General features: G+C 42.3%; 1 protein-coding gene across 17 annotated transcripts in view; it reads left to right on the forward strand.

Annotated features, from left to right (window-relative positions):
- The window catches only part of KALRN (kalirin RhoGEF kinase), a 705,208-nt gene that overhangs the window by 330,232 nt on the left and 349,046 nt on the right, over positions 1-25,930 (forward strand). For all 17 annotated transcript variants that reach the window (XM_025281073.3, XM_025281358.3, XM_025281444.3 and 14 more), the window contains one exon: positions 4,734-4,856. In XM_025281073.3, the coding sequence (XP_025136858.1) occupies positions 4,734-4,856 (123 nt within the window). The remainder of the gene's footprint in view (positions 1-4,733; positions 4,857-25,930) is intronic.

Consider the following 25,930-nt stretch of genomic DNA (forward strand, 5'->3'; position numbering starts at 1 on the left):
TCTCCACAAAGCAGTCAGAGCAATAATTTTTAAATCAAATCTGATGGTGTCGTTCTCCTCCTTTAGCCCTTCAGGGGCTCTTAGGCCAAACACTGAAATGGAGCTCAGCCCACCAAGGCTTAGCTCTATCTGGTGCCTGCCTTCTCTGGGCTCATTTCCTACTAAAGCCTGCTTAAGCCATGCTGATCTTTTCAGTTGCTAACTTGGTTAAGTCCTACTGTCTCTCAGGTCTCAGCTAAACCTCATTTCTTCAGAGTGAGCTTCCCTGACTTTGGGCACTTTTCACCCTTGCAATTAATGATGAATTGTGTGGTTTCATATCTAGTGCTCATTACCCACCTAGACTGAGTTCCTAGAGTCAGGGCCAGCCCTGCTTTGTTTAATCCTGCACCTTGGGCTGTCCTCTGGCCTGACAGTAGGCCACCATGAGACTAACAATATATATATTTATTAGAGTATGTGAATAGCCATATCCCACACATGCTTCTCTGCATCCAGAAGACCCTTCCTTCAGACAAAAAATAAAAGTAAAACCTATTGTTGGAAACACTTAAATACCAGTTCAAAACCATCAGTAGAATCATTACCTATCATCCTGTACTATCCTAACTATAACTGATAATTGACTATTTTAAATAGGATCTTGTAGATGAGAGAAATTAAATAAAGGGGCACAAATAAGGGGTACCTTGATGGGTGCTTACACTTTGATAGGGTCCAGGGTGAGGCTAGAAACTCAATTTATTCTTCAGCCAGTGATATTCAGGTTCTGGGTCTCACTAGACTTCCAATGCTGCACATTAATTTACAGCGTGTCGCTAATTGCCAGGCACTGCTGGTGTCTGCTCACAAGCACCTTTCTCTGCTATGCAGTCCGTGTTAGAACCCTGTATCCCCAGGGTTGGGGACCATGAAATCAAAGGTCAAGAGAGCTTGTGAACTGTCTGAAACAAAATCGTCAGAAATTATCATTTTGAACAATTCATTGATTACGTTTATCTGACCTCAGGTACTTCTTCAGTCTCTATGTACTACTAAAGTAATTTTATTCCCTTCCTAAATCTTTTGCTTTTACATTTGTTAAGTTGATTTCCCTGCAGTCCCTGAATTGGCATTGAGGTTGCACTGTTTTCCCCACAGCTCCAGTTCTAATGAAAGAAGTTAGACTAAACGGAGACAACGTAACATCACAGAGCAAAGTTATGTGTAAACTAAGTAAAAGCCTCTTAAATATGAAATAGGCTTTTAAGTGGTTAAATTTGAGCTAATTAAGTAAACTAGGTGTCACTAAAGGAAAATAAATTGACATTTTAAAGAAACCAAAATAACTGAAACAGTAAACAAATTGCTTTTAAAAGAAAATGTTTAAAAGTTGTGAAAACACCCCCAGGGAGTATAAAAGCTAACTGTTTATGAACTAGTACATACAAAACATTTCTCTCTAACCAATTTGCTTTAGAATATTATTTAGAATATTTATTGAAAATGAAATAGATTGAAATTTTAGAGATTGAAAATAAAAAGGAACAAAATAAAATTCATGAAAAAAGTGCCAGAGAAGTAGAGCACACTTAACTACTCAAAATGAATTTTTTTAAAAAAAAATTATGATCTGAAAATACGTCATAGATTCCAAAGCACTCATGAAAAGCTACAAGACAGCTCTTTTGTATATTAAAATTATCTCCAAGCTTCAGTTCATTCTCAAAAGGGGATTAATGAAAGTTTAAATATGCATAAAAATTATAAAGTTACACCATCCATGGTACACAATATATGGAAAAATTTGTGACTAGAAATGTTTATCTTTGGCTTTGCATGCTAATACCCATCATCCCTTTTACTGTACAGAACTGTGGGATCAAATTGTGGTAAGTCAAGTAAAAATGCACTCTCCTGATTTTTTTTTGCTGAAATATCACCATAAGTAACTCAAAAGAAAAGTAGGCTCTTCTTTATTCTGAGAAAGGGATATTTAAAGTTCCTTTCAGTGCTGCCTTTCAGTGTTTGCAAAAGGTAAAAATTCAGTTCACTTACTATTGCAATCTCTTTCTGCAGATATGCCTCCAGAATATTAAAAAGTATTGTCAGATTTTTGTTAGTGTCTAAAATCTTTTTGATTGAAGTATAGTTGATTTACAATATTGTGTTAGAGTCAGGTGTACAGCAAAGTGATTCCGTTTTATACATATATATTTTCAGATTAATTTCCATTACTGATTATTACAAGATATTGAATATAGTTCCCTGTGTTATATATAAATTCTTTTTGCTAAAGTGTTTAAGCTCTTTACACTGTGTTTAGATAAAGTCGTTTTTTAAAGGCTTTTTGCGCCTTCATTTTCATGGATAATTACCTGACTTAGCTTTTTTTTTTTTTTTATTCCTAGGCATTTTATTCTTTTTGTTGCAGTAGTAAATGGGATAGAGTCCTTAATTTCTCTTTCTGATTTTTTGTGTTAATGTATAGGATGCAAGTGATTTCTGTGTACTGATTTTGATTTCTGTGACTTTACTGTATTCACTGATTAGCTCTAGTAGTATCTTTAGGGTTTTCTATGTATAATATCATGTCATCTGCAAACGGTGTGTTTTACTTTTTATTTTCCAATGTGGATTCCTTTTATTTCTTTTTCTTCTCTGATTGCCATAGCTAGGACCTCCAAAACTGTGTTAAACAATAGTGGCAGGAATGGGTACCCTTGTCTTGTTCCTGATCTCAGAAGGAATGCTTTCAGTTTTTCACCATTGAGAATAATGTTTGCTCTGGATTTATCATATATGGCCTTTATTATGTTGAGGTAAATTCCTTCTCTGCCCATTTTTTTAAAGAGTTTTTATCATAATGGATGCTGAATTTTGTTAAAAGCTTTTTCTGCATCTATTGATTATCATATAGTTTTTATCTTTCAGTTTGTTAATATGGTGTATCACATTGATTTGCTTATATTGAAGAATCCTTGCATTCCAGGGATAAACCAAACTTGATCATAGTGTAGAAGAAAGTCACCCAGTCGTGTCTGACTCTGCAACCCCGTGGACTATACGGTCCATGGAATTCTCCAGGCCAGAATACTGGAGTAGCTTTATACTATGTACTTTTGTTAAACCTCGTTTTTATATTTATATGTGCTTTTCTCTAATACCATCTTGGTATGACTTTATGATATTGCCACTTTATGATATTGAAAGTTTCCATACTTCGTACAATTGCAGACATTAATTTATCTCAAATGTTAGAGGATGTGAACCAAAGGGTAGATTCTGTAGAACCAGAACTCCCATGCCTGCAATCCAGGCAATGATTTGGTCTCTCTGCTTACCACAGGACAATCTGTAAAAGAAACAGAATTAAAGTATCCTTTTAAACAGGCCTAGTCCATCTAAATCATTTTCCCAAAAGTCCTTCTAAAATCTGAGAAAGCTAGTACCTCATTAATCAAATGTTTAGTTGAAGTTTACTGTAGTAGGAGTAGAGTCAAATTAGTTGAATCTTGGCAGGATCTGCAATAGGTGTGTCTGTCCTGTAATTCTGATTTAATTGTGGCCATTTGATTTATTGAGTGCCAACTTCTCAGAGCCCAGATGAACTGCTTCCCTTCTCCCTGGGAGACCCACATTTTTGTTAGGGAGGCCTGGCATGCTGTGATTCATGGGGTCGCAAAGAGGCGGACATGACTGAGTGACTGAACTGAACTGAACTGATGTGGACAAATGCAAAAGGGACTCCAGGCTTTGATCCTGCCTATATTTCAAGGGTTTTACTGCCCCTTAGGACAACATATTTCCTCACCTTCTCAGCATTCCCTCACCCATCCCTCTAGTGCTTCAGTCACCTCTTTTTCAGCTGCCCTCAACTCCAGGGAAAATGTCTTGAAGCCAATCACTATACCTTAAGTGTGGAGAACATGGAGTCTCTACTGCTTCCCAAGAGCATCAGTGATACTAAAGACCTTACTTTATTTGGTTGATTGGTTGATGCTGATTGGAGGAGAAAGATGAAAAGAAGCCAGAGACCACAATTGTCCTGGTGATGGGCTATCTTTAGTACAGTTCCAGTTGGGGATTGACTACTCCAGACTTTACCTCCAGAATTAGGGATGGAGTCCTAGGAGAGCAATGAGGCAGGGTCCCCATGACTTAGTGACACTTCCATGAGCATTTTTATGGTGGAATGAGAGCCAAGGAACTGCCCTGACCTGACACCACCTGTGTGTGTGCTCAGTGGTTCAATCATGTCCAACTCTTTTGTGACCCCATGGACTGTAGTCTGGCAGGCACCTCTGTCCATGGAATTTTCCAGGCAAGAATACTGGAGTGGGTTACCATTTCCTACTCCAGGGGATCTTTCCGGCCCAGGGATTACTGCCTAATTTCCTGCAAGTGTGTCTGACTTTATGGTTGGAGTCAAAGTTGTGAGAGGGTTAAACTGTGTCTGGCAGTCTATGTAGCTTGTTTAAAATAATGGGCTTATTAAGGCTGAAAAAACTGAACAAGTAATGAGAGGATGTTCTGGAGATCAAAGAGGAGGAGCTGAACTTAGTTAAGGGTGGGATTGTTATATTGCCAATGACAGTAATGAAATCCCTGTGTCTATCATGGATTGAACATTTCCACCTGGACTGCCACTTTCTAATTGGGATGGGGCTCTGATAGCCTAGCGGTCACACATGTTGTCACATGTCTTTCCTTTTGCCAAGAAGTCATTGTTTCTGTCTTCCTTCTCTGACTAGGTGTTAGATTGGATTGAAAACCACGGCGAGGCCTTTCTCAGCAAGCACACAGGGGTCGGGAAGTCTCTGCACCGAGCTCGGGCCCTGCAGAAGAGGCACGATGACTTTGAAGAGGTGGCTCAGGTGAGATGTTGTGAATGGTTGTATGTGTTTGGATCCTGGAGAGGGAGACCAGGGCTGTGGCTTTGGTGTTTGGTGGGGCATTCTGGGCTGCCTTCCTGCCTGATGCAAGGAGATCCTTGTTTTGGATCACTAGATGAATGGTAAATAAATATTTGTCAACTGCAGACAGTTGCAGTAGAAAGAGTAAGGCAGGGAAGAGGTAGCTGGGAAGGGTATCAGTACAGGATGATAACGCTAACCCCATGCTGTCCCTCCTTACTGAAGTAGAGGAATTGGGTGTAAAATCCATTGCCAGTTTGCTCATGTAAATTACAGGTCAGAGAGAAAAATAGAGTGGGGAGGCTTCCTCTGTCACGGGCATTACTTTTCCCTGTCCAGCCAACAAGTAATCTCTTGATAAAATCCACCTCTCCCTGCTTCTGCTTCCTGATTAGACTGTGTCTTTATGAGAGAAGAGGGTGTTGTACCTTCCAAAAGGCTCCTGCTTTTAGGAGTGTTTCCTCTGGAAAGGGGGTGCAGTGGATGTGGGCCACAAAGGAAACACATACATGCAGGTGCAGTCACCACATCATTGCCCTGCAAATAGGCCTCTGGAGATGGTCTCATATTCTGGAAATGAATCCTTGTTCATGTCTTGTTCCCTGTCCCCATTCTGGGGAAGGGAGTGGGCAGTTGAGCTGCCTAGCATCCTAGAATTGTTAGTCCACATAGGAAAACCACCCGTGACCATGATGAAGGCAGGTGGATGGACAGTCAGTAGCCAGCTGCCTCAGCTCTGCTTTGTCCTGTGCAGTGTGACCATCATGCTCAAGTGATGAGAAAGGAGGTGATCCAGGCAGAAGAGGGCTCTCTCTTTCTTGCTTCTGTTTTCAACTAGGTGAGGGCCACTGGGAGGAGAGAAGTGGATTTGACCCAGAATTAGATAATTCCTGAGTTAGAGATCAGTGTCAATCAGCGAAAGCATTAGAAACCTGTGCTGGTTGTTATGGGCTGCTGGTTATGAGATAGTCACGAAAGGCATCACACGTGGTATGAAGTCAGAGGCTGGGAGCCACTGGTCAGCAACACTACAGAGGGTCATGAACCTGCATGACAGAGGGTCATGACTGAGTGCAGAAACCTCTTTCAGCTTCATGATTTTATGATTCTTTTGACCCAAGGCTGATATGACAAGGGAATTCTGAGCTCCCATTTTCTGCATTCAAGTTTAAAAACTGTCTTGAATGAAAGCAGGAAAAGAGCTGTTTCATCTGTCACAGTGCCTGGAAATATGCCCTTATGCAGGGAAGAGCAGAGAAGTGGCTACCCATGGGGACAGGTCTGCTGCTGCTACTGCTGCTGCTAAGTCGCTTCAGTCATGTCCAACTCTGTGCGACCCCATAGACAGCAGCCCACCAGGCTCCCCTGTCGCTGGGATTCTCCAGGCAAGAACACTGGAGTGGGCTGCCATTGCCTTCTCCGGGGACAGGTCTAGAGCAGCACAAAGTCCCTAAACCAACAGTTCTCCGCTCATGGGATAGTGGATGCACCTTTGATTCTCACTGCTTGTTACTGTTTGAGGTAAAGATATTTAAGGCAGTCATTAAAATAAATAGAAAGAAATTATATCTGTGAAGAATGATTGTAGCAATTCATTATCTGTCATTAAACTTTAACTTAAATCTTGTGTTGATTACCTTTGAACACATTTTAATTCATTTGAAGGAAATGAATTAAGTATTTATGAGTCCTCCTTCATCCTGCAGATGGCACTCTTTCAACAGCCTATGTAGAAGCCGAGCTGCGTGAGTGAGTAAGGGAGCCTCAGTCATGACAGCCTGACAGGCAGATGGTGAGGGGTCAAGGCCAGGGGGCTCACCAACAGGTGTCTCTGCAGGTGTCTAGTCTAAGCTGCTGAGATTGTCCATGTTCAAATATAGAAGAGCTGGGCGCCAGGAGACCCCTTCTGGTCCAGACAGATACTTGACTCAAGTTGCCTATAAACTTATCAAATGACTCAGGTGATAGAGTAAATCAGATTTTTAAAAAAACACTTATTACATACATACACACACACATTATATACATGTGTGTATATGTGTGTGTGTGTGTGTGTATAAATGTGTGTGTGTGTGTTGCATGTTAAATGTCACTGGCGGTATAAACAAGCATAGGAATGGAATTGCTGCCCATAAGAGCATAGCTGTCCGGGGACAGATGCGTCCCTATCTGCTCAGGAGGTGGAATGGGCAATGGTGCTGCCATTTTGCCCTGAGATATTTTCTGTAACTCAGGAGGGGAGTATACAAATGCTTGTGGTTCAGAGGGCAGCTGTGCCCACTCTGTTAATGGGCTGCTGTATGACTTCATTATCTGAAATGCCAGACTCTCTGTAAGCTGGTTTAGTCAAAAATTAGCAAGCATTTACATTCAAATGTATATTTTTTAAAATCTCAAAGCCACAAGTCACATTTAAGTAGCTAAGCACTAGTGTAACATTTTTGAAAGAACAGACCATTCAAAGAAAGAGTTAAAGAAATATTAAAAACACAGTCACAATTAGGTACTTCATTCAGTAATCTCTGATTAGTTATTTCTCTAGCTGATCCTTGCTTTTCCTCAACCTTGAATACATTTTTAAAAAACCTCATTCTGAGTCTTAGGGTCAAAAATAGGCAAAAAATGGAAGAGAAACATTTTGGTGGACCTACTAATGACCTTGCCCCTAAATGATATTCAAAGTATAATCAGCTAACTTACCAGAGTAGTAGGGGTGAGGAGAATAGGATAATTCATAGAGATGGATAGCCTATGTCCACAGAATTGGACAATTACACTCAGTTTCCATGTCCCATCAAGTCTCTGTGTAGGGCCCTGTAGAAAATGAAACAAATGCATAGTTTCTGTCTTGCGGAACTCACAATCTAATGAAAAACATGCAGCCAGAGTATTCTAACCCTCTAAGAAGTCCCGCAGTAAAAGAGGGAACATAATCTTTACTCTTTTAGGGTTTTCAAGGAGTACATCTAGTGAAACCAAGATAAAGCCTTAGTTCATTTGATGATCCAAAAAATATGGCTGCCTAGCAGTAGTATAGTGACCTTGGAGTAAGTTCCATCTTGCTTGTCACTCCTGAGATGGCAACCAATTATAGCAGCTGCAAATGCAAGCAGAAGGAAGAGCGGGGAGAGATTAAGTAGATACTTTTTCACACACCAGTTTATTAGAGATGATGAAAGCTTCTTAGGCAGGATGGAAAAAATGGTGAGAAAGCCAGGAAAATGCTGATAAATTAATGTCATGAAGTGGGCAAGTGGAAGAATGTGAAACAGCAGAGAAATGAAGGACAGTCTTACCCTTTGGAGCTTGCCTGGCACTCTTCCCATTGGGGCGGACTCAGTACATTCCTCTTTCTCCTTCTCTCACTAGGGAGAAGTTACTGGCATAAGCTGATGGGAGGGGTCTTGTGACCACTGTCAGGAAGAAGAAAGATATTTTATATAGTGGATAATTCCCAAACAAGGGTTTTTAAGGTCATGTTCTATAGACTTGATGTGGAAAATTGAGAGGAGGTCGGAGCCAGTATCCAAGATATTATATAGAGCCTGCCAAGAACTTCTTATCAAGACTGTGAATTGCCCACCGCCCCCGCCACCACTTTTGCTGCTTCCTGTGTGGAACAGACAGCAAACTCAGAAGAATTGGGAGTCCATTCTTAATGGCTAAGTTCTGGGTGGCACACTGAAAGATTCAGAAGCACAAATGGTGTTTCTATCTCTTGTTCTGTATGATGGAAGTGACTATGAGAAAGAAGGGAGGCTGAGAATGATTTCCTGTGTAAATGATGTTTTAAAAAGTCTTTTGGACGATATCCTGCAAAGCCAGGATGATGGACTTCTGGCAAGGGGCAGAGTGCATCTTGTAAAGATTGAGAAGGATGTGCTTTGGCAGGAAACATTGATCTGTCTAGAAGGATTTAAGTGAATTTTGAAATGGAAGGAGAAATTACCCCAGTAAAGCCAAAACCAGATATGTGAGGCCCACAGGTGACACAGAAAGAAGCATTTTCTGAAGGAAATGCCCATAGATCAACTTAAGTTAGAAAAAATACCAAAAATACAGATTGTAAACAATATTTGTAGTCTCTCTTATCCATATATCAACAAAAGGCATGTGTAATAAGTAAGGTACTTAGACTTTAACACAAGATAAATGTAAATATTCCTGAGACTTTAGGGTATTAAGCATAAGTAAAAAATGGCAATTGTATAAGGTTTTCTGTTTAGACTCTTTTCATAGGAGGGCTAAGGATATATTAGAAAGGTTCTTATCTATATGAGATCTACAAGCCTGAGGGTAGTAAACAATATGAAGAAATAATAGAGATTAAAGGAGAGCAAACAGAAAGCCATGCTTGTGACTCAAGAGGACCATAGTCTCCTCCGTTAGACGGAGGATATAGGAATGTCTGATATGATTTCAGTTCTGGCTCAGGGAAAACTGTAGTGGTTATGAGAGCCCTCAAATTTCCTGGCATCTCCTGTAAATTGTGACACCGTAAATAAAACATTAATAAGTTGATGAGAGCAAAGTGTTCTATTAATACAATGTAGAGAGAGGATCATTTTAGAAAAGCTTGAAAGACTCTCAAGAACTTTGACCTTTAGATGAAAGAGTTTAGACATTTCTCTTAAAGGGGAATATTAAAGACATTTGAGTGATGATGCAAATTAAAATATAATCTCTCAACCAGAGAAATAAGAATTTCTTTATGCACTATTTAGATCATATAAGAATACTGTGCCTAATTCTAGAAAATATATTTTCAAAAGGCTATTGACAAACTGTGCTGTGATTGTTGGAAGCCTGCCAAGATAGCGACATTGAAATAACTGGATATGTTCAATTATATGTTCAATTATGTTCAATTATTTTGAGTAAATATTTTTTTATGGAAGGTTGGGGTGGATGGAGGTTTGACAGTTGAAATCTTCCTGTAGAAGAGATAGGGTGAAAGGTATTGTGAAGCTAATTTTAGCTTAACTCATGTATCATTTCCAACCCACAATTACTTTTTTATACACTATCCAAAGCCAGAATGAAATGTCTTGTGATGCAGTGTGCTTCTTATCATGGGAGGTTTTACATTAGAGGCAACTCTTTTTTCCTTAAACATCCTCAAGTTTTTCCCATCTTAAAAAAACAAACAAATGAATAAAAAGAAACCCTACTTCCCATTTCTCCTTCCCTTGAACGCCCAAGTTCTTAAGAGAACAGTTTATAGTTGCATAGGCACTTACTTCCTTACCTCCTAGATGCCCTTTGACCTCCGCCATTGGGCTTCTGTTCTCTGTAACCAATAGAGGTTAATCTTACCAAAGTCTCCACCTGAACGTTTCTTTTTGTTTGTTAAATCCAAAGGATACTCTTTAGATAATGGTCTTCCTGCAGCATTTGACCCTGTCAGCTACTTTTTAAATTCCCTTGTCGTCAGCCTTCCATGATATCTGGATCTCTTGGTTTCCACATGACTTTCTTACTGGTCCTTCTTAGGCTCTTCTCCTTTTCCCCAGGATTTGTTCCCCAGACCTTTTCTTCTCCCTTTACACTGCCTGCATGATTTTATACTCTTTCCCACTCTCAGTTGGCCCCCTGCTCTGATGGCTTCCAGATCCATGTCTTGTCTCTGGTCTCACCCTGTGCTTCCTGTTTGAAAACCCACTGGCTTTCTGGACGTTTCCACCTCAATTTTTCAGAGGATTCTCCAACCTAATGTGTCCAAAATTTATTTGATCATCTTCTACTCCTTCCAGATATACTCTTACCCCTGTGTTCCCTGTGCCAGTGAACAGCACCAACCATCCAGCTGCTTGAGCTAGAAATGTGGGAGTCATTCTTGACTCTCACTCCTCCTGAATCCTTCACAAAATCCTACTGACTATATCTTTAATGTCCCTTTTCTTCCATCTTCTTTACCACTGCCCTAGATCAGAGTCTCATTATCTCTTGATTGTATTATTTCAGTATTCTCCTGTTTTCCCTGACTCTAGTCATGGTCTCCTTAAATCCATGCACAAATTGCTACCAGAGTGGTTTTCCTAAAATGCACATCTCATTGTGTTACTCCATTTGTTATGGTACTCATGGGTATCTTCCCATTGGGATTAAGTTCAAACTTCTTTTTTTTTAATAAAGGACAGCTTGGCTCTTATTTTTCTGTCTGTGCAGAATTTCTCTAGTTGTGGCAAGTAGGGGCTACTCTCTAGTTGCAGTGCATAGGCGTTTCATTGCAATGGCTTCTCTTGTTGCAGAGTACGGGCTCTAGAGCTCAGATTCAGTAGTTGTGGCACACAGGCTTAGTTGCCCCTCAGCATGTGGGGTCTTCCCGGACCAGGGATTGAAGCCATGTCCCCTGCATTGACAGGGAGATTCTTACCATCTAGACTCTAAGAAAGTCCCTCAAGCTCTTGATAGTAGAACCTGACTGCTGACCTCTCTGGTTTTACCTTTTATCCCTTCTGTGCTCCTTCTACCCCACTCTATACTTTTGCTATCTCAGGGTTTTAACTGAACAGGTCATGCTCCCAAGTCTCAATGCAGTCTCCTCTTTAATCCTTCCTGGCTCTTTAACTACCCTGACCAATTTCTGTTCATCTTTGAGTACTCATCAAGTCTTACCTCTTCCTTCTCCCTTTTGAGGAGATCCTAATAACAACAGTACTAAAGATAATAACATGGACAGAGGAGCCTGGTGGGTTACAGTTCATGGGGTCACAAAGAGTCAGACACAACTGAGTGACTAACAACAACAATGATAATAACAGTAACGCTGAGTACTTTCTATGTGCCAGACCCTGTTCATTTCATTCTCGTAACATCCCATGAGTTAGGTATTGACATTCCCATTTACAGACAAGGAATCTAAGGCAAAGAAGTAAAACAATAGGTCGAGTTGGCAGAGCTAGTAAGTGGTGGAACTGGGATTCAAATCCCAGTAGTCTGACTCCAGACCCCTGGCTCTCAAGCCTTTTGCTGCAGAGTCTCTTGATTCACAAAGCTCTGGATGTCTCTGGGATCAGACCTGGCAGGGTGCTCAGTTCCACCCCAGAACCAGTTCCTAGTCCTTTTTGTGTATGGATCTGGGTGAACCCTCAGACAGCCACATGTTAGCCTGTGGCCACAGGACTGCTGAGTGACACTCTTTCCCGCCTTGTGTATAAGAATTCCCTTGGATTTCAGGGTCACCTACATGACCCTCTATGACATCTTCTTATCTAAAGGTTTTGTGTGACCCCAGGGCTGTGGAATCCTATGACGGCCTCTCACTATTCTCTGCCTGTCCTCTGCCTCATCTGAAACACATGTACCCACGGTTGGTGATAGCTCACTATGCTCTCTGCTGGAGCTAGGCCTATTTAACAATTAACTTGGCCAGTATCTGGCCCGAGTCTTCATTTCCATTTCCTAGCAAAAAGTGGACTACACTTGACCCAGCCCAGGATATTATTCTGTCTCTTTCTTTTTACCTTATGCTAAAGTCAGGCTATCATTAACAAAACCTCCTTGTTTTCAGACCACATACCCCTTGATAGCTCCATGAGCCTATTTGAGACATCCCTCTCAGTTGTAATTTTTACAATATAGTAAAGAAAAGTGTAGCATTTGCAGTCAATCTCTTCTTTCCTTTTGTTGGCCTTGGACCCTGTGATAATGAATTTCCCTGAGACTCAGTGTCATGTCTAAAATGGAGATAGTGATACCTCCCCTGAAGACTGAGGGTCAGAAATAACACATGGAATGTGTCTAATAGAGCATTCGGTTCATAGGGGGTGCCTGGCGAACGGTGGCCTCTGCAGCAGCAGTGGTGACCATGGTAGTGGTGGTGATGGCATACTTCCAAGCCTCACTCCCCGCCAGGAAGGGTTGTCATGAGCTGTACTGTCACCTTTCAAGACTCATCCTGGTGTGGTCTGTGTGTGCTCTGCCAAGTTGCTTCAGTTGTGTCCGACTCAAGATTGCCGGGAGAAATATCAATAACCTCAGATATGCAGATGACACCACCCGTATGGCAGAAAGTGAAGAGGAACTCAAAAGCCTCTTGATGAAGGTGAAAGAGGAGACTGAAAATGTTGGCTTAATGCTCAACATTCAGAAAACAAAGAACATGGCATCTGGTCCCATCACTTCATGGGAAATAGATGGGGAAACAGTGGAAACAGTGTCAGACTTTATTTTTTTGGGTTCCAAAATCACTGCAGATGGTGATTGCACCCATGAAATTGGTGACATTGGAGACACTTACTCCTTGGAAGGAAAGTTATGTCCAACCTAGATAGCATATTCAAAAGCAGAGACATTACTTTGCCAACAAAGGTCCATCTAGTCAAGGCTATGGTTTTTCCAGTTGTCATGTATGGATGTGAGAGTTGGACTGTGAAGAAAGCTGAGCACCAAAGAATTGATGCTTTTGAACTATGGTGTTGGAGAAGATTCTTGAGAGTCCCTCGGACAGCAAGATGATCCAACCCGTCCATTCTAAAGGAGGTCAGTCCTGGATGTTCTTTGGAAGGAATGATGCTGAAGCTGAAACTCCAGTACTTTGGCCACCTCAGGCGAAGAGTTGACTCATTGGAAAAGACTCTGATGCTGGGAGGGATTGGGGGCAGGAGGAGAAGGGGACGACAGAGAATGAGATGGGTGAATCTGAGTGAACTCCGGGAGTTGGTGATGGACAGGGAGGCCTGGCGTGCTGCAGTTCATGGGGTCACAAAGAGTCAGACACGACTGAGCAACTAAACTGACTGACTGTGACCCTTTGGACTGTAGCCTGCTAGGCTCCTCTGTCCATAGGCAAGAATACTAGAGTGTATTCCCATGCCTTCCTCCAGGGAATCTTCCCTGGATCAAACCCTTGTCTCAGGCATCTCCTTTATTGGCAGGAAGGTTCTTTACCACTGGTGCCATCTGGGAAGCCCCAGGTGTTGCCTGGTCTGCCTAATTATGTTGGAAAAAGTAGGCTTGTCCTTTGAGATTTGTCAGGTGCTGACTGGAAAGATCAGCTACAGGAACTAAGCTTGGCCCTCAGGTTAAGCATATGGAAGAGGGGTCCATCCAATATGACCAGTCAGAACCATGTAAAAGCAATAGAGTAATGGTACATTCAGCCTTGGGTGATAAGGGGTACCAAGCATTGGGCATCTGGGAGTCAGTGTATTCAGAGATCTGAGGAGGAAGATTGGTGGTTTGCATTAAGAAGACTCTTAAGAGATAGCAAGCTCTCTTAACAGCTAGCAGGGTTCGGTTCAGTTCAGTTCAGTTCAGTTACTCAGTCGTGTCCGACTGTTTGCGACCCCATGAATCGCAGCACACCAGGCCTCACTGTCCATCACCAACTCCTGGAGTTCACTCAAACTCACGTCTATTGAGTTAGTGATGCCATCCAGCCATCTCATCCTCTGTCATCCCCTTTTCCTCCTGTCCCCAATCCCTCCCAGCATCAGAGTCTTTTCCAATGAGTCAACTCTTCACATGAGGTGGCCAAAGTACTGGAGTTTCAGCTTCAGCATCATTCCCTCCAAAGAAATCCCAGGGCTGATCTCCTTCAGAATGGACTGATTGGATCTCCTTGCAGTCCAAGGGACTCTCAGTTACTGGGCTGCAAATCAGAGGCAGGGTTGCTAGGGCACCAGGTAAGGCAGGGATAGTGGTAAAAGCCATATTACCAAATGTGAACACCAGGGCAAGGCTGAGTTAACTGCCAGTGAGACCCGATATGGAGGACTAGCCTGTTGCTAAGACCTGTGATTCCATTTGATTTCTGTGATGGGACTGAATCTGAGCCTACATGGGGCCTCAGTAAAGGGGAAGGAAGGGGAGAGAGTCTGGGTACCAAGTGAGAGCACTCTCCCTTCTAAAGGGTTCTCTGCTTCAGTGCTCTTCCTTAGAGGGGCCCCAAGTGTGTGGGCACTACTTCCACAAGGTGACAACGTATTTACCTTGCACAGTGAGACTAACACACTGGTGGGAAGAATCAAGTTGCTGACCTCAGAGAGCGCTGATGTGGTTTAGAAAGGAAACCAGGAAAGCTGTTCCAGAGAAGAGCTTCCTCATTGCCCCGTATTGATTCTGAAAGCAAGCCATGGATTACCATGTCTTCCAGCAGTTGATTTCAAACCATACTGACTTCCTTTCTCTTCCGCCTTTTTTCATTTCTGTGACACTAGGCCCACAGGGTAGGTCTCTGGAAGCCAGCATTGAGGTAGCTGAAAGACAGAAGGAGACCGTGATGGATTTGCATATGGGGGAATGTATGCAAATTATACAATGAAAATTTCTCCTGGATAAAAACATTTTGAGAGTATTTTAAACCTGGCTATAAGCAGGTAAAAATTGGTAATAAAAATAACTGCCATTTACTGAATACATATCTTTATAAGAAATATCTCATTTCATCCTTGAAACAATTTTGTGCAGTAGATTTTAATGTTGTCCTCAATTTCCAGATGAAAAAATCAGGCCTAGAGACGATCACTCAAGTGTTGGAGACAAGCTTTGAACCCAAGCAGTCTGATACCAGAGCCCATGCTTCTAGCTCATGTACATTCAGAGTAATGAGAAAAACTGAGCTTATTCACTCTCATTTTATATTTTTTCCAAATGAAGCTTCTATTTTATTTTTTAAAGATTTCTAATTACAAAACCACACATTTTCAATATAGAAGTTCAGTTCAGTTCAGTCACGAATCGTGTCTGACTCTTTGTGACCCCATGAACCACAGCACGCCAGGCCTTCCTATCCATCACCAACTCCAGGAGTCCAACCAAACCCAAGTCCATCAAGTCGATGATGCCATCCAACCATCTCATCCTCTGTAGTCCCCTTCTCTTCCTGCCCTCAATCTTTCCCAGCATCAGGGTCTTTTCCAATGAGTCAACTCCGCATGAGGTGGCCAATGTATTGGAGTTTCAGCTTCAACATCAGTCCTTCCAATGAACACCCAGGACTGATCTCCTTTAGGATGGATGGGTTGGATCTCCTTGCAGTCCAAGGGACTCTCAAGAGTCTTCTCCAACACCACAATTCAAAAGCATCAATTCTTCGGCACTCAGCTTTCTTCACAGTCCAACTCTCACATCCATACATGACCACGGTAAAAACCATACCCTTGACTAGATGGAACTTTGTTGGCAAAGTAATGTCTCTGCTTTTGAATATGCTATCTAGGTTGGTCATAACTTTCCTTCCAAGGAGTAAGTGTCTTTTAATTTCATGGCTGCAATCACCATCTGCAGTCATTTTAGAGCCCAGAAAAATAAAGTCAGCCACTGTTTCCACTGTTTCCCCATCTATCTGCCACGAACTGATGGGACCAGATGCCATGATCTTAGTTTTCTGAATGTTGAGCTTTAAGCCAACTTTTTCACTTTCCTCTTTCACTTTCATCAAGAGGCTCTTTAGTTCTTCTTCACTTTCTGCCATAAGATGTCATCTGCATATCTGAGGTTATTGATATTTCTCCTGGCAATCTTGATTCTACCTTGTGCTTCTTCCAGCCCAGCGTTTCTCATGATGTACTCTGCATAGAAGTTAAATAAGCAGGGTGACAATATATAGCTTTGACAACTCCTTATCCTGTTTGGAACCAGTCTGTTGTTCCATGTCCAGTTCTAACTGTTGCTTCTTGACCTGCATACAGGTTTCTCAAGAGGCAGGTCAGGCGGTCTTGTATGCCCATCTCTTTCAGAATTTTCCACAGTTTATTGTGATCCACAAGGTCAAAGGCTTTAGCATAGTCAATAAAGCAGAAATAGATGTTTTTCTGGAACTCTTTTGCTTTTTCCATGATCCAGTGGATGTTGGCAATTTGATCTCTGGTTCCTCTGCCTTGTCTAAAACCAGCTTGAACATGTGGAAGTTCATAGTTCATGTATTGCTGAAGCCTGGCTCGGAGAATTTTAAGCATTACTTTACTAGCATGTGAGATGAGTGCAACTGTGCGGTGGTTGGAGCATTTTTTGGCATTGCCTGTCTTTGGGATTGGAATGAAAACTGACCTTTTCCAGTCCTGTGGCCACTGCTGAGTTTTCCATATTTGCTGGTATATTGAGTGCAGCACTTTCACAGCATCATCTTTCAGGATTTGGAATAGCTCAACTGGAATTCCATCACCTCCACTAGCTTTGTTCGTAGTGATGCTTTCTAAGGCCCACTTGACTTCACATTCCAGGATGTCTGGCTCTAGGTGAGTGATCACACCATCATGATTATCTTGGTTGTGAAGATCTTTTTTGTACAGTTCTTCTGTGTATTCCTGCCACCTCTTGTTAATATCTTCTGCTTCTGTTAGGTCCCTACCATTTCTGTCCTTTATTGAGCCCATCTTTGCATGAAATGTTCCCTCGGTATCTCTAATTTTCTTGACGATTTCTGACAGAATGTGGTCCACTGGAGAAGGGAATGGCAAACCACTTCAGTATTCTTTCCTTGAGAACCCCATGAACAGTATGAAAAGGCAAAAAGATAGGATACTGAAAGATGAACTCCCCAGGTCCGTAGGTGCCCAATATGCTACTGGAGATCAGTGGAGAAATAGCTCCAGAAAGAATGAAGGGATGGAGCCAAACAAAAAACAATACCCAGTTGTGAATGTGACTGGTGATAGAAGCAAAAATCAATGTGTAAAGAGCAATATTGCATAGGAACCTGGAATGTTAGGTCCATGAATCAAGAAATATTGGAAGTGGTCAAACAGGAGATGGCAAGAGTGAACATTGACATTCCAGGAATCAGTGAACTAAAATGGACTGGAATGGGTGAATTTAACTCAGATGACCATTATATCTACTACTGTGGGCAGGAATCCCTTAGAAGAAATGGAGTAGCCATCATAGTCATCAAAAGAGTCTGAAATGCAGTACTTGGATGCAATCTCAAAAACGACAGAATGATCTCTTCATTTCCAAGGCTAACCATTCAATATCACGGTAATTCAAGTCTGTGCCCCGACCAGTAACACCAAAGAAGCTGAAGTTGAACAAGAAGACCCACAAGACCTTTTAGAACTAACACCCCAAAAAGATGTCCTTTTCATTATAGGGGACTGGAATGCAAAAGTAGGAAGTCAAGAAACACCTGAAGGAACAGGCAGATTTGGCCTTGGAGTACAGAATGAAGCAGGGCAAAGGCTAATAGAGTTCTGCCAAGAGAACGCACTGGTCATAGCAAATCCCCCTTTCCAACAATACAAGAGAAGACTCTATACGTGGACATCACCAGATGGTCAACACCGAAATCAGATTGATTATATTCTTTGCAGACAAAGATGGAGAAGCTCTATACAGTCAGCAAAAACAAGACCAGGAGCTGACTGTGGCTCGGATCATGAACTCCTTATTGCCAAATTCAGACTGAACTTGAAAGTGGAGAAAACCACTAGACCATTCAGCTATGACCTAAATCCAATCCCTTATAAGACTATACAGTGGAAGTGAGAAATAGATTTAAGGGACTAGATCTGATAGACAGAGTGCCTGATGAACTATGGATGGAGGTTCATGACATTGTACAGGAGACAGGAATCAAGAACACCCCCAAGAAAAAGAAATGCAAAAAAGCAAAATGGCTGTCTGAGGAGGCCTTACAAATAGCTGTGAAAAGACGGGAAGCGAAAAGCAAAGGGTAAAAGGAAAAATATACCCATTTGAATATAGAAGTACAGACAAGCCTAAAGGAACAAAAAAAATTTTACCCACTCAGTTGTCTGTCTTAGTTGCTAATACTTTGGTGTTAATTCTTTCAGATATTTATTCTTCCATTATTTATACATATATGTATGTTGGTTGTCAGCTTTTCTCACTTAATGATATATCCATGTTAATGGATAAATATCTACAGTGGTTCTGTTTTTATTTTTTTGGTGATGGAGTCTTTTATATTAAGACTTTTTACTCTTTTCCAGATTCTAGTAACTATAATTATAGGCTATTAAAAGTAGGTACAGTTATAAGTTAGTAAAGAGAAGCAAAATAAGCATTGAAAACAGAGGGCTAGGTTTAAGCCAAATGTTCAGAATCATTTCCCAAGAGAAAGCTTCAGAGAATGGCAACTTACTTACAAATGCCGTCCCAAGACTTTCCAGTTCCCCATTGTAAATGCATGTATATTAGAAGAATGTGAGGACATTCTGAGCCCCTGAAATTGGCTAAGATGATGGTGGAGACGGTGATGGTGGAGGTGGAGGTGGTGGTGGTGGGTGGGTGGGGAATTCTTCAAAATATTAATAGTTGTAGCCTCTCTCCTCCTCCCCCTTCTTCTCTCTCTCCTTGTTCTCTATCTCCCTTTTTCTTTTTTTCCTTTTTGTCTGTTCCATCTCCTCTTGGGAGATCCTTTCCTGAAATCAGGGTTCTAGCCAGGATCCAGGATGCAGCACTTGGTTCTGATCCAAGTGTGGTTTTAGGTGGTAGTACTTTCCAGGACCCCTAAGAGCTGTGTGACGTGAGTCCTCTGTAGCTGTGATGGGCAAATCAGGAGTTTCTGGGCTCTAGGGTAAAGGCTTTTGAGAACTTGTGAGTGGAGTGCTTCTGGGACAAGGGTTCCAGGAACCAGCACCTAAGAGCTTCAGGTGAAAGGGTTTCAGGCTAAATATTATGAAAACTGAAAGCTAAACTTACATCACCAACAAGGACAGCCCACCAAATAGATATGTTTTTTTTCTCTTCTGCTGAGCAACTGGAGATATTTCATGAACCAATTATGTTTGGAATAATTTTTTAATAGGAAAAAAAAGCCCACTGCCAAGTTCTGACAGGCATAAAGCATTACATCTGGTTATTCCACATGGATAGGCAAACAGGTTTGGGACAGAGGGAGCTGAGTTCCTGTGGCCTCCTGTGGTACCAGGTGATATCCAAGCCTCATTGGGATAGAATCCCTTTATTTGTCTCAGGATGTGCAAGGAAGCTGCCCAGCCGGCCCAAGGCACTGCCTCTTGGGTTTCAGTAGAGACTAGTATGGGCTACCCTGATGGTTCAGACAGTAAAGAATCTGCCTGCAATGCAGGATACCCGGGTTCAATCCCTGGGTTGGAAGGATCCCCTAGAGAAGGGAATGGCTGATACAGGTATAACCTAAATCAAGTCCCTTATGATTATACAGTTGAAGTCAGAAATCGATTTAAGGGACTAGATCTGGTAGACAGAGTGCCTGATGAACTATGGACTGAGGTTCGTGACGTTGTACAGGAGACAGGGATCAAGACCATCCCCATGGAAAAGAAATGCAAAAAAGCAAAATGGCTGTCTGGGGAGGCCTGACATAGCTGTGAAAAGAAGAGAAGTGAAAAGCAAAGGTGACAAGGAAAGATACAAGCATCTGAATGCAGAGTTCCAAAGAATAGCAAGAAGAGATAAGAAAGCCTTCCTCAGCAATCAATGCAAAGAAATAGAGGAAAACAACAGAATGGGAAAGACTAGAGATCTCTTCAAGAAAATTAGAGATACCAAGGGAACGTTTCATGCAAAGATGGGCTCTATAAAGGACAGAAATGGTAGGGACCTAACAGAAGCAGAAGATATTAAGAAGAGGTGGCAAAAATACACAGAAGAACTGTACAAAAAAGATCTTCACAACCAAGATAATCATGATGGTGTGATCACTCACCTAGAGCCAGACATCCTGGAATGTGAAGTCAAGTGGGCCTTAGAAAGCATCACTACAAACAATGCTAGTGGAGGTGATGGAATTCTAGTTGAGCTATTCCAAATCCTGAAAGATGATGTTGTGAAAGTGCTGCACTCAATATGCCAACAAATTTGGAAAACTCAGCAGTGGCCACAGGACTGGGAAAGGTCAGTTTTCATTCCAATCCCAAAGACAGGCAATGCCAAAAAATGCTCCAAACACCGCACAATTACACTCATCTCACACAGTAGTAAAGTAATGCTTAAAATTCTCCAAGCCAGGCTTCAGCAATATGTGAATTGTGAACTTCCGGATGTTCAAGCTGGTTTTAGAAAAGGCAGAGGAACCAGAGATCAAATTGCCAACATCCACTGGATCATGGAAAAAGCAAAAGAGTTCCAGAAAAACATCTATTTCTGCTTTATTGACTGTACCAAAGCCTTTGACTGTGTGGATCACAATAAACTGTGGAAAATTCTGAAAGAGATGGGAATACCAGACCACCTGACCTGTCTCTTGAGAAACCTGTATGCAGGTCAGGAAGCAACAGTTAGAACTGGACATGGAACAACAGACTGCTTCCAAATAGGAAAAGGAGTATGTCAAGGCTGTATATTGTCACCCTGCTTATTTAACTTCTATGTAGAGTACATCATGAGAAACGCTGGGCTGGATGAAGCACAAGCTGGAATCAAGACTGCCGGGAGAAATATCAATAACCTCAGATATGCAGATTACACCACCCTTATGGCAGAAAGTGAAGAGGAACTAAAGAGCCTCTTGATGAAAGTGAAAGAGGAGAGTGAAAAAGTTGGCTTAAAGCTCAACATTCAGAAAACTAAGATCATGGCATCCAGTCCCATCACTTCATGACAGATAGATGGGGAAATAATGAAAACAGTGTCAGACTTTATGTTTTTGGGCTCCAAAATCACTGTAGATGGTGATTGCACCCATGAAATTAAAAAATGCTTACTCCTTGGAAGGAAAGTTATGACCAACCTAGATAGCATATTCAAAAGCAGAGACATTACTTTGCCAACAAAGGTCCGTCTAGTCAAGGCTGTGGTTTTTACCGTGGTCATGTATGAGAGTTGGACTATGAAGAAAGCTGAGCACCGAAGAATTGATGCTTTTGAACTGTGGTGTTGGAGAAGACTCTTGAGAGTCCCTTGGACTGCAAGGAGATCCAACCCGTCCATCCTAAAGGAGACCAGTCCTGGGTGGGGTGTTGTTTGGAAGGAATGATGCTGAAGCTGAAACTCCAGTACTTTGTCCACCTCATGCAAAGAGTTGACTCATTGGAAAAGACTCTGATGCTGGCAGGGATTGAGGGCAGGAGGAAGAGGGGACGACAGAGGATGAGATGGCTGGATGGCATCACCGACTCGATGGACGTGAGTTTGAGTAAACTCCAGGAGTTAGTGATGGACAGGGAGGCCTGGCATCCTGCAGTTCATGGGGTCGCAAGGATTCGGACATGACTGAGCGACTGAACTGAACTGAACTGAACGCACTCCAGTATTCTTGCCTGGAGAATTCCATGGACAGACGAGTCTGATAGGCTACAGTCCATGGGGTTGCAAAGGGTCAAACACAACTGAGCAGCTCAATTTCACCTTCTGAGACTAGCACAGCTGTCCTACTATATTCTAGGAGCATGGGCAACCTTAGCTGTAATTACACATCCCCATGGTGTTTCACACTTTGGGCTATTTTGTATAATATATCTGAGCCTCAGCAATGCCAAGTATGGATTGAAATAGCTCTGGTGGACTTTAGTCCATCACATGCATAGAATTTGAAAATAACTTTGAGGGAAGGGGGCAGCGAATAAGGCTAAAAAGGGAACTCCAAACCCACGTGATAGACATGTTTCAGTTTTCTTCTTCTTCAGGAGCCTTCTTGGACTCTAAATTTATGGACTGTTTGAAGTGAAGTGAAAGTGAAAGTTGCTCAGCCATGTCTGATTCTCTGCGACCCCATGTACTGTAGCCCACCAGGGGCCTCCATCCATGGGATTTTCCAGACAAGAATACTGGATTGGGTTGCCATTTCCTTCTCCAGGGGATCTTCCTGACCCAAGGATCTTTCCTTCTGCAGGGTCTCTTGTATTGCAAGCGGTCGCTTTACCATCTGAGCTACTAGGGAAGTCATGGACTCTTTAGTGTCTTGGGATTTAATAAGGTCAGTCTCATTTGCTTGGGCTGGGGGACCAGCTACAGAAGAGAGGGTTATTTGGATGCAAAACTTGGGTCTGACCCACCTGCTGTGGCTTTGGTAAAAGTTTTACAAGTTTATAAAGTTAGAAAGGTGTGAAGTTTGTTCCAAGGAATTACATCCCATCATGGCTTCAGGGGTCAAATGACTTGGTGCCAGATGACTTTCACACACTATTTTCCTAGATTCTTTCCTTATCCTGTGCCCCACATAAAGGCCATTTCGATAATTAAAGCCATAACCTTATCATCAACAAAATGAGAGTTATAGATTCTTCCTCCCTTTTTCCTTGTGGGAGGCAACAAGATCCCAGTGAGAAGGAAGGGCACAGGGATTGGAACACCTGGGTAGGAAGCCCAGAGCCACTCTGGCTATGTGTACAGGTCGCCTAACAGCCTTTCTACATCTACAAAGTGGGGATTATGTTTATTCCATCATAGCTGAAGTAAGTATTAAATGAGATAATGTACTTAAAAATGCTTTAAGTCTAGAGCACAAAGCAGATGTAAATTATCATTATTACTCGGGGCATATAATGACAGTGGATGAGATCATGTCTGGAACATGCTCAGGAAAGAGGAGCTAAAGATACAGAAAAGATTGATGCTGCTGCCCCATACCGGCTATTTCCCAAGAGAGGGAATGAGCTGACCAGTCTCTGAGTTTAAGTGAACTCTTTACGCCCCAGACTTCTGACACTGTTTGAGGGCCAGATTCCCAGGCGTAGCAGGGATTAGCCGGGAAACTTCCCACATTCTAAAGCTAAAGCTAGTGATTTTATGAGCCTTGTTCTGATGTTTATGTAAGTGTAGATCAGGGAGAGTTTGGGGTCAGAGGTGGATTTTGGAAATGGAAACATCATGATGCTTTGTACATAGAGCATGGTGGCCACTTCTCTTACATGCCCTTCTGCCCAAAGAGAACAAGGAAGCCTTGCTCACAGCTTTCAGAAAGCCCTGGGGGGCCTACAGTGACCCTTCCCTCTACCTTCTTTAGGGTTATGTCAATGTATCCATGCCCTGCCAGACCTTACTACCTAGCCAACTTTCTCCCATTTATTGCTTCTGAGTTCACATAACCTCTGGGCTTCCCCAGTGGCTCAGCAGTAAAGACTCCTCATTGCTTAATTTCCCCTTTGTTGTATTGAGGGAGGGGAGTTGTACTTAATTACTCATGATCATGCCAAGGTTCTCATGATGAGCATTATGGGTATAGTCTGGTCATGGAAGATACTGCTTGGTCTGTAAAAGTTAGGAACTTTCAAGAACTCCAGATAATAAGGTGAATGATGAGATATGAGCCCGAACTCTATGACCCTTCCCTATCTCATAGTTGATCTCCAGCTTTTCGGATTCTGCCCTTTCCCTTGGAGGCCATATGTGGGGAGACTTTGATCTCCTGCAGCATCTCTGCTCCAAGGAAATGCTCCAGTGGGTGAGTGTCTTCAATTGATCACCTAAGGAAACGAGAAAATGTTGTTTACTCTTTGAAAATGGAGATCCTGAGGTTTCAGAGGGCCCTGGGTTTTGGGGGACAGTTTGTGGTCTACAGTCCTTGGTGGATATATGGTGTCTCTTCTGTCTTAGAGCAAATCTCTGAGTCTGGTCCTATTTGAGAAGGGAGTGCAGGTAGCCCCATTCTTTGTGTAGGTCTCCTTCCTCTGTCTCTCTTGCCCCCTTCAGCCCACTCCCTACCACCGTTCCATATCACATAGCCACTGTTCTGGACATATTCCACAGTGAGGACTAGAGCTAGGCTCTCTGACTCCTACACTGTGCTTTTCTGAACAGAGTGGCTGTTCTTCCTGAAGAACCAAGTGCCACTTCTTCTTTTTACCCCCAGCAAGCTTTCCATCACCAACCCTGGCTTGAGGGGAAAAACCCAGGACTGTGCCTCTCTTAGCTCCTTGCCAAGAGCTCTCATATCCTCCCAACTTTCCAATCTGGACCTTTGCCCAAGCCATTCTCTTGCCTGGTAGATTCCTCCTCTTAGCCTTCACATTTTAGACTTTTTGAAGTTGACTCAAAAACGTGCCTGTTTTTGAAACCTTCTCCAGGCCTATACATTTACCCAGTCATTTGTTATCCAGTGTACACCGAGCATCACATCTTCACTTTGTACTGTCACACCTCATTTCCTTCTCATCATTAGAGAATGAACTACTCTATGTCATTTCATAGAGAACCAAGATTTAATCCTAACCACTTCATGCTGAAACTTTTCAAAGTTCATCTTTATTGATGGTAAACTTTCTGAAATACAGTTTAAACTTTCTATGCTTTATATATAGATCATTCTGAACATAATTCATCTTTTTTTTTTTTTTTTGGGTGCCTCAGGATGCATGGCCATGTTCACTAATTTCAGTCATGAGTACAAAGACCTTCAGGGCCACAGCAGAGGCCAAGGTTTTCCTTTGCCCTTACTGAGGGTCCTTCCCAACACTTCAGAACCTTCTAGGGCTGGCTTGCATTCAGGGAGACCTGACTGGGTGAGGGAATGTAGACCCTAGAGCAGTATGTGTCACCTCCTGTGGGCCCTGGAGCAGTCCTGTGGCTAAAACCCATATTTCTCTTGCATAATGGTGATGATGATCTTAGTGGCACACCTGGGGAAGGTGAGATATAAGTGACCTGGACCTTCTAAAGCCACTGAAACCACAGTCCCAGAGTGCATCAGCAAGATAGGGAGAGAGACAATGATTCCTCTAGAAGAATCTGAAGAAAATGATCATTTTCTTCATCTAGAAGAAGAAAATGATCATTTTCTTCTTCTAGAAGAAGAAAATGATTCTTCTATTATTCCTTTGATCTTTGCATCACTCCATCTTTATTTTGCTGACTTTTATTTAAAAGGCCCTAAGCTTTTCAGTCACATCACCTTGTCAGTCTCACACACGTAAGTACCCAAGGACTGGCCCTTGCCTGTCACTCTGTGCTGCTGTCGGCTCCACGCCATCGGCATGAGGGCTTTGATATTTATGTGATGGTGATAAAGAAGGCTTTCAACCAAAGCCTATCGCAGCATTCCAGACAGAGGCTCTTGGGAGTATTGTCTGAGAATCAGCCTCACTTTTAAGTATTTTCAAATTTGACATGTCTCTTATTTTTTTCCTGCTGTGGGAGACAGCTCAGGGTCCTGGGTAGTTGATGCTGGCATTGTGCCAGGGGAAATAATGTCCAAGATTTCATAGGTG

Source organism: Bubalus bubalis, chromosome 1, assembly GCF_019923935.1.
Source record: "Bubalus bubalis isolate 160015118507 breed Murrah chromosome 1, NDDB_SH_1, whole genome shotgun sequence".
In the NCBI taxonomy this organism is placed as follows: Eukaryota; Metazoa; Chordata; class Mammalia; order Artiodactyla; family Bovidae; genus Bubalus; species Bubalus bubalis.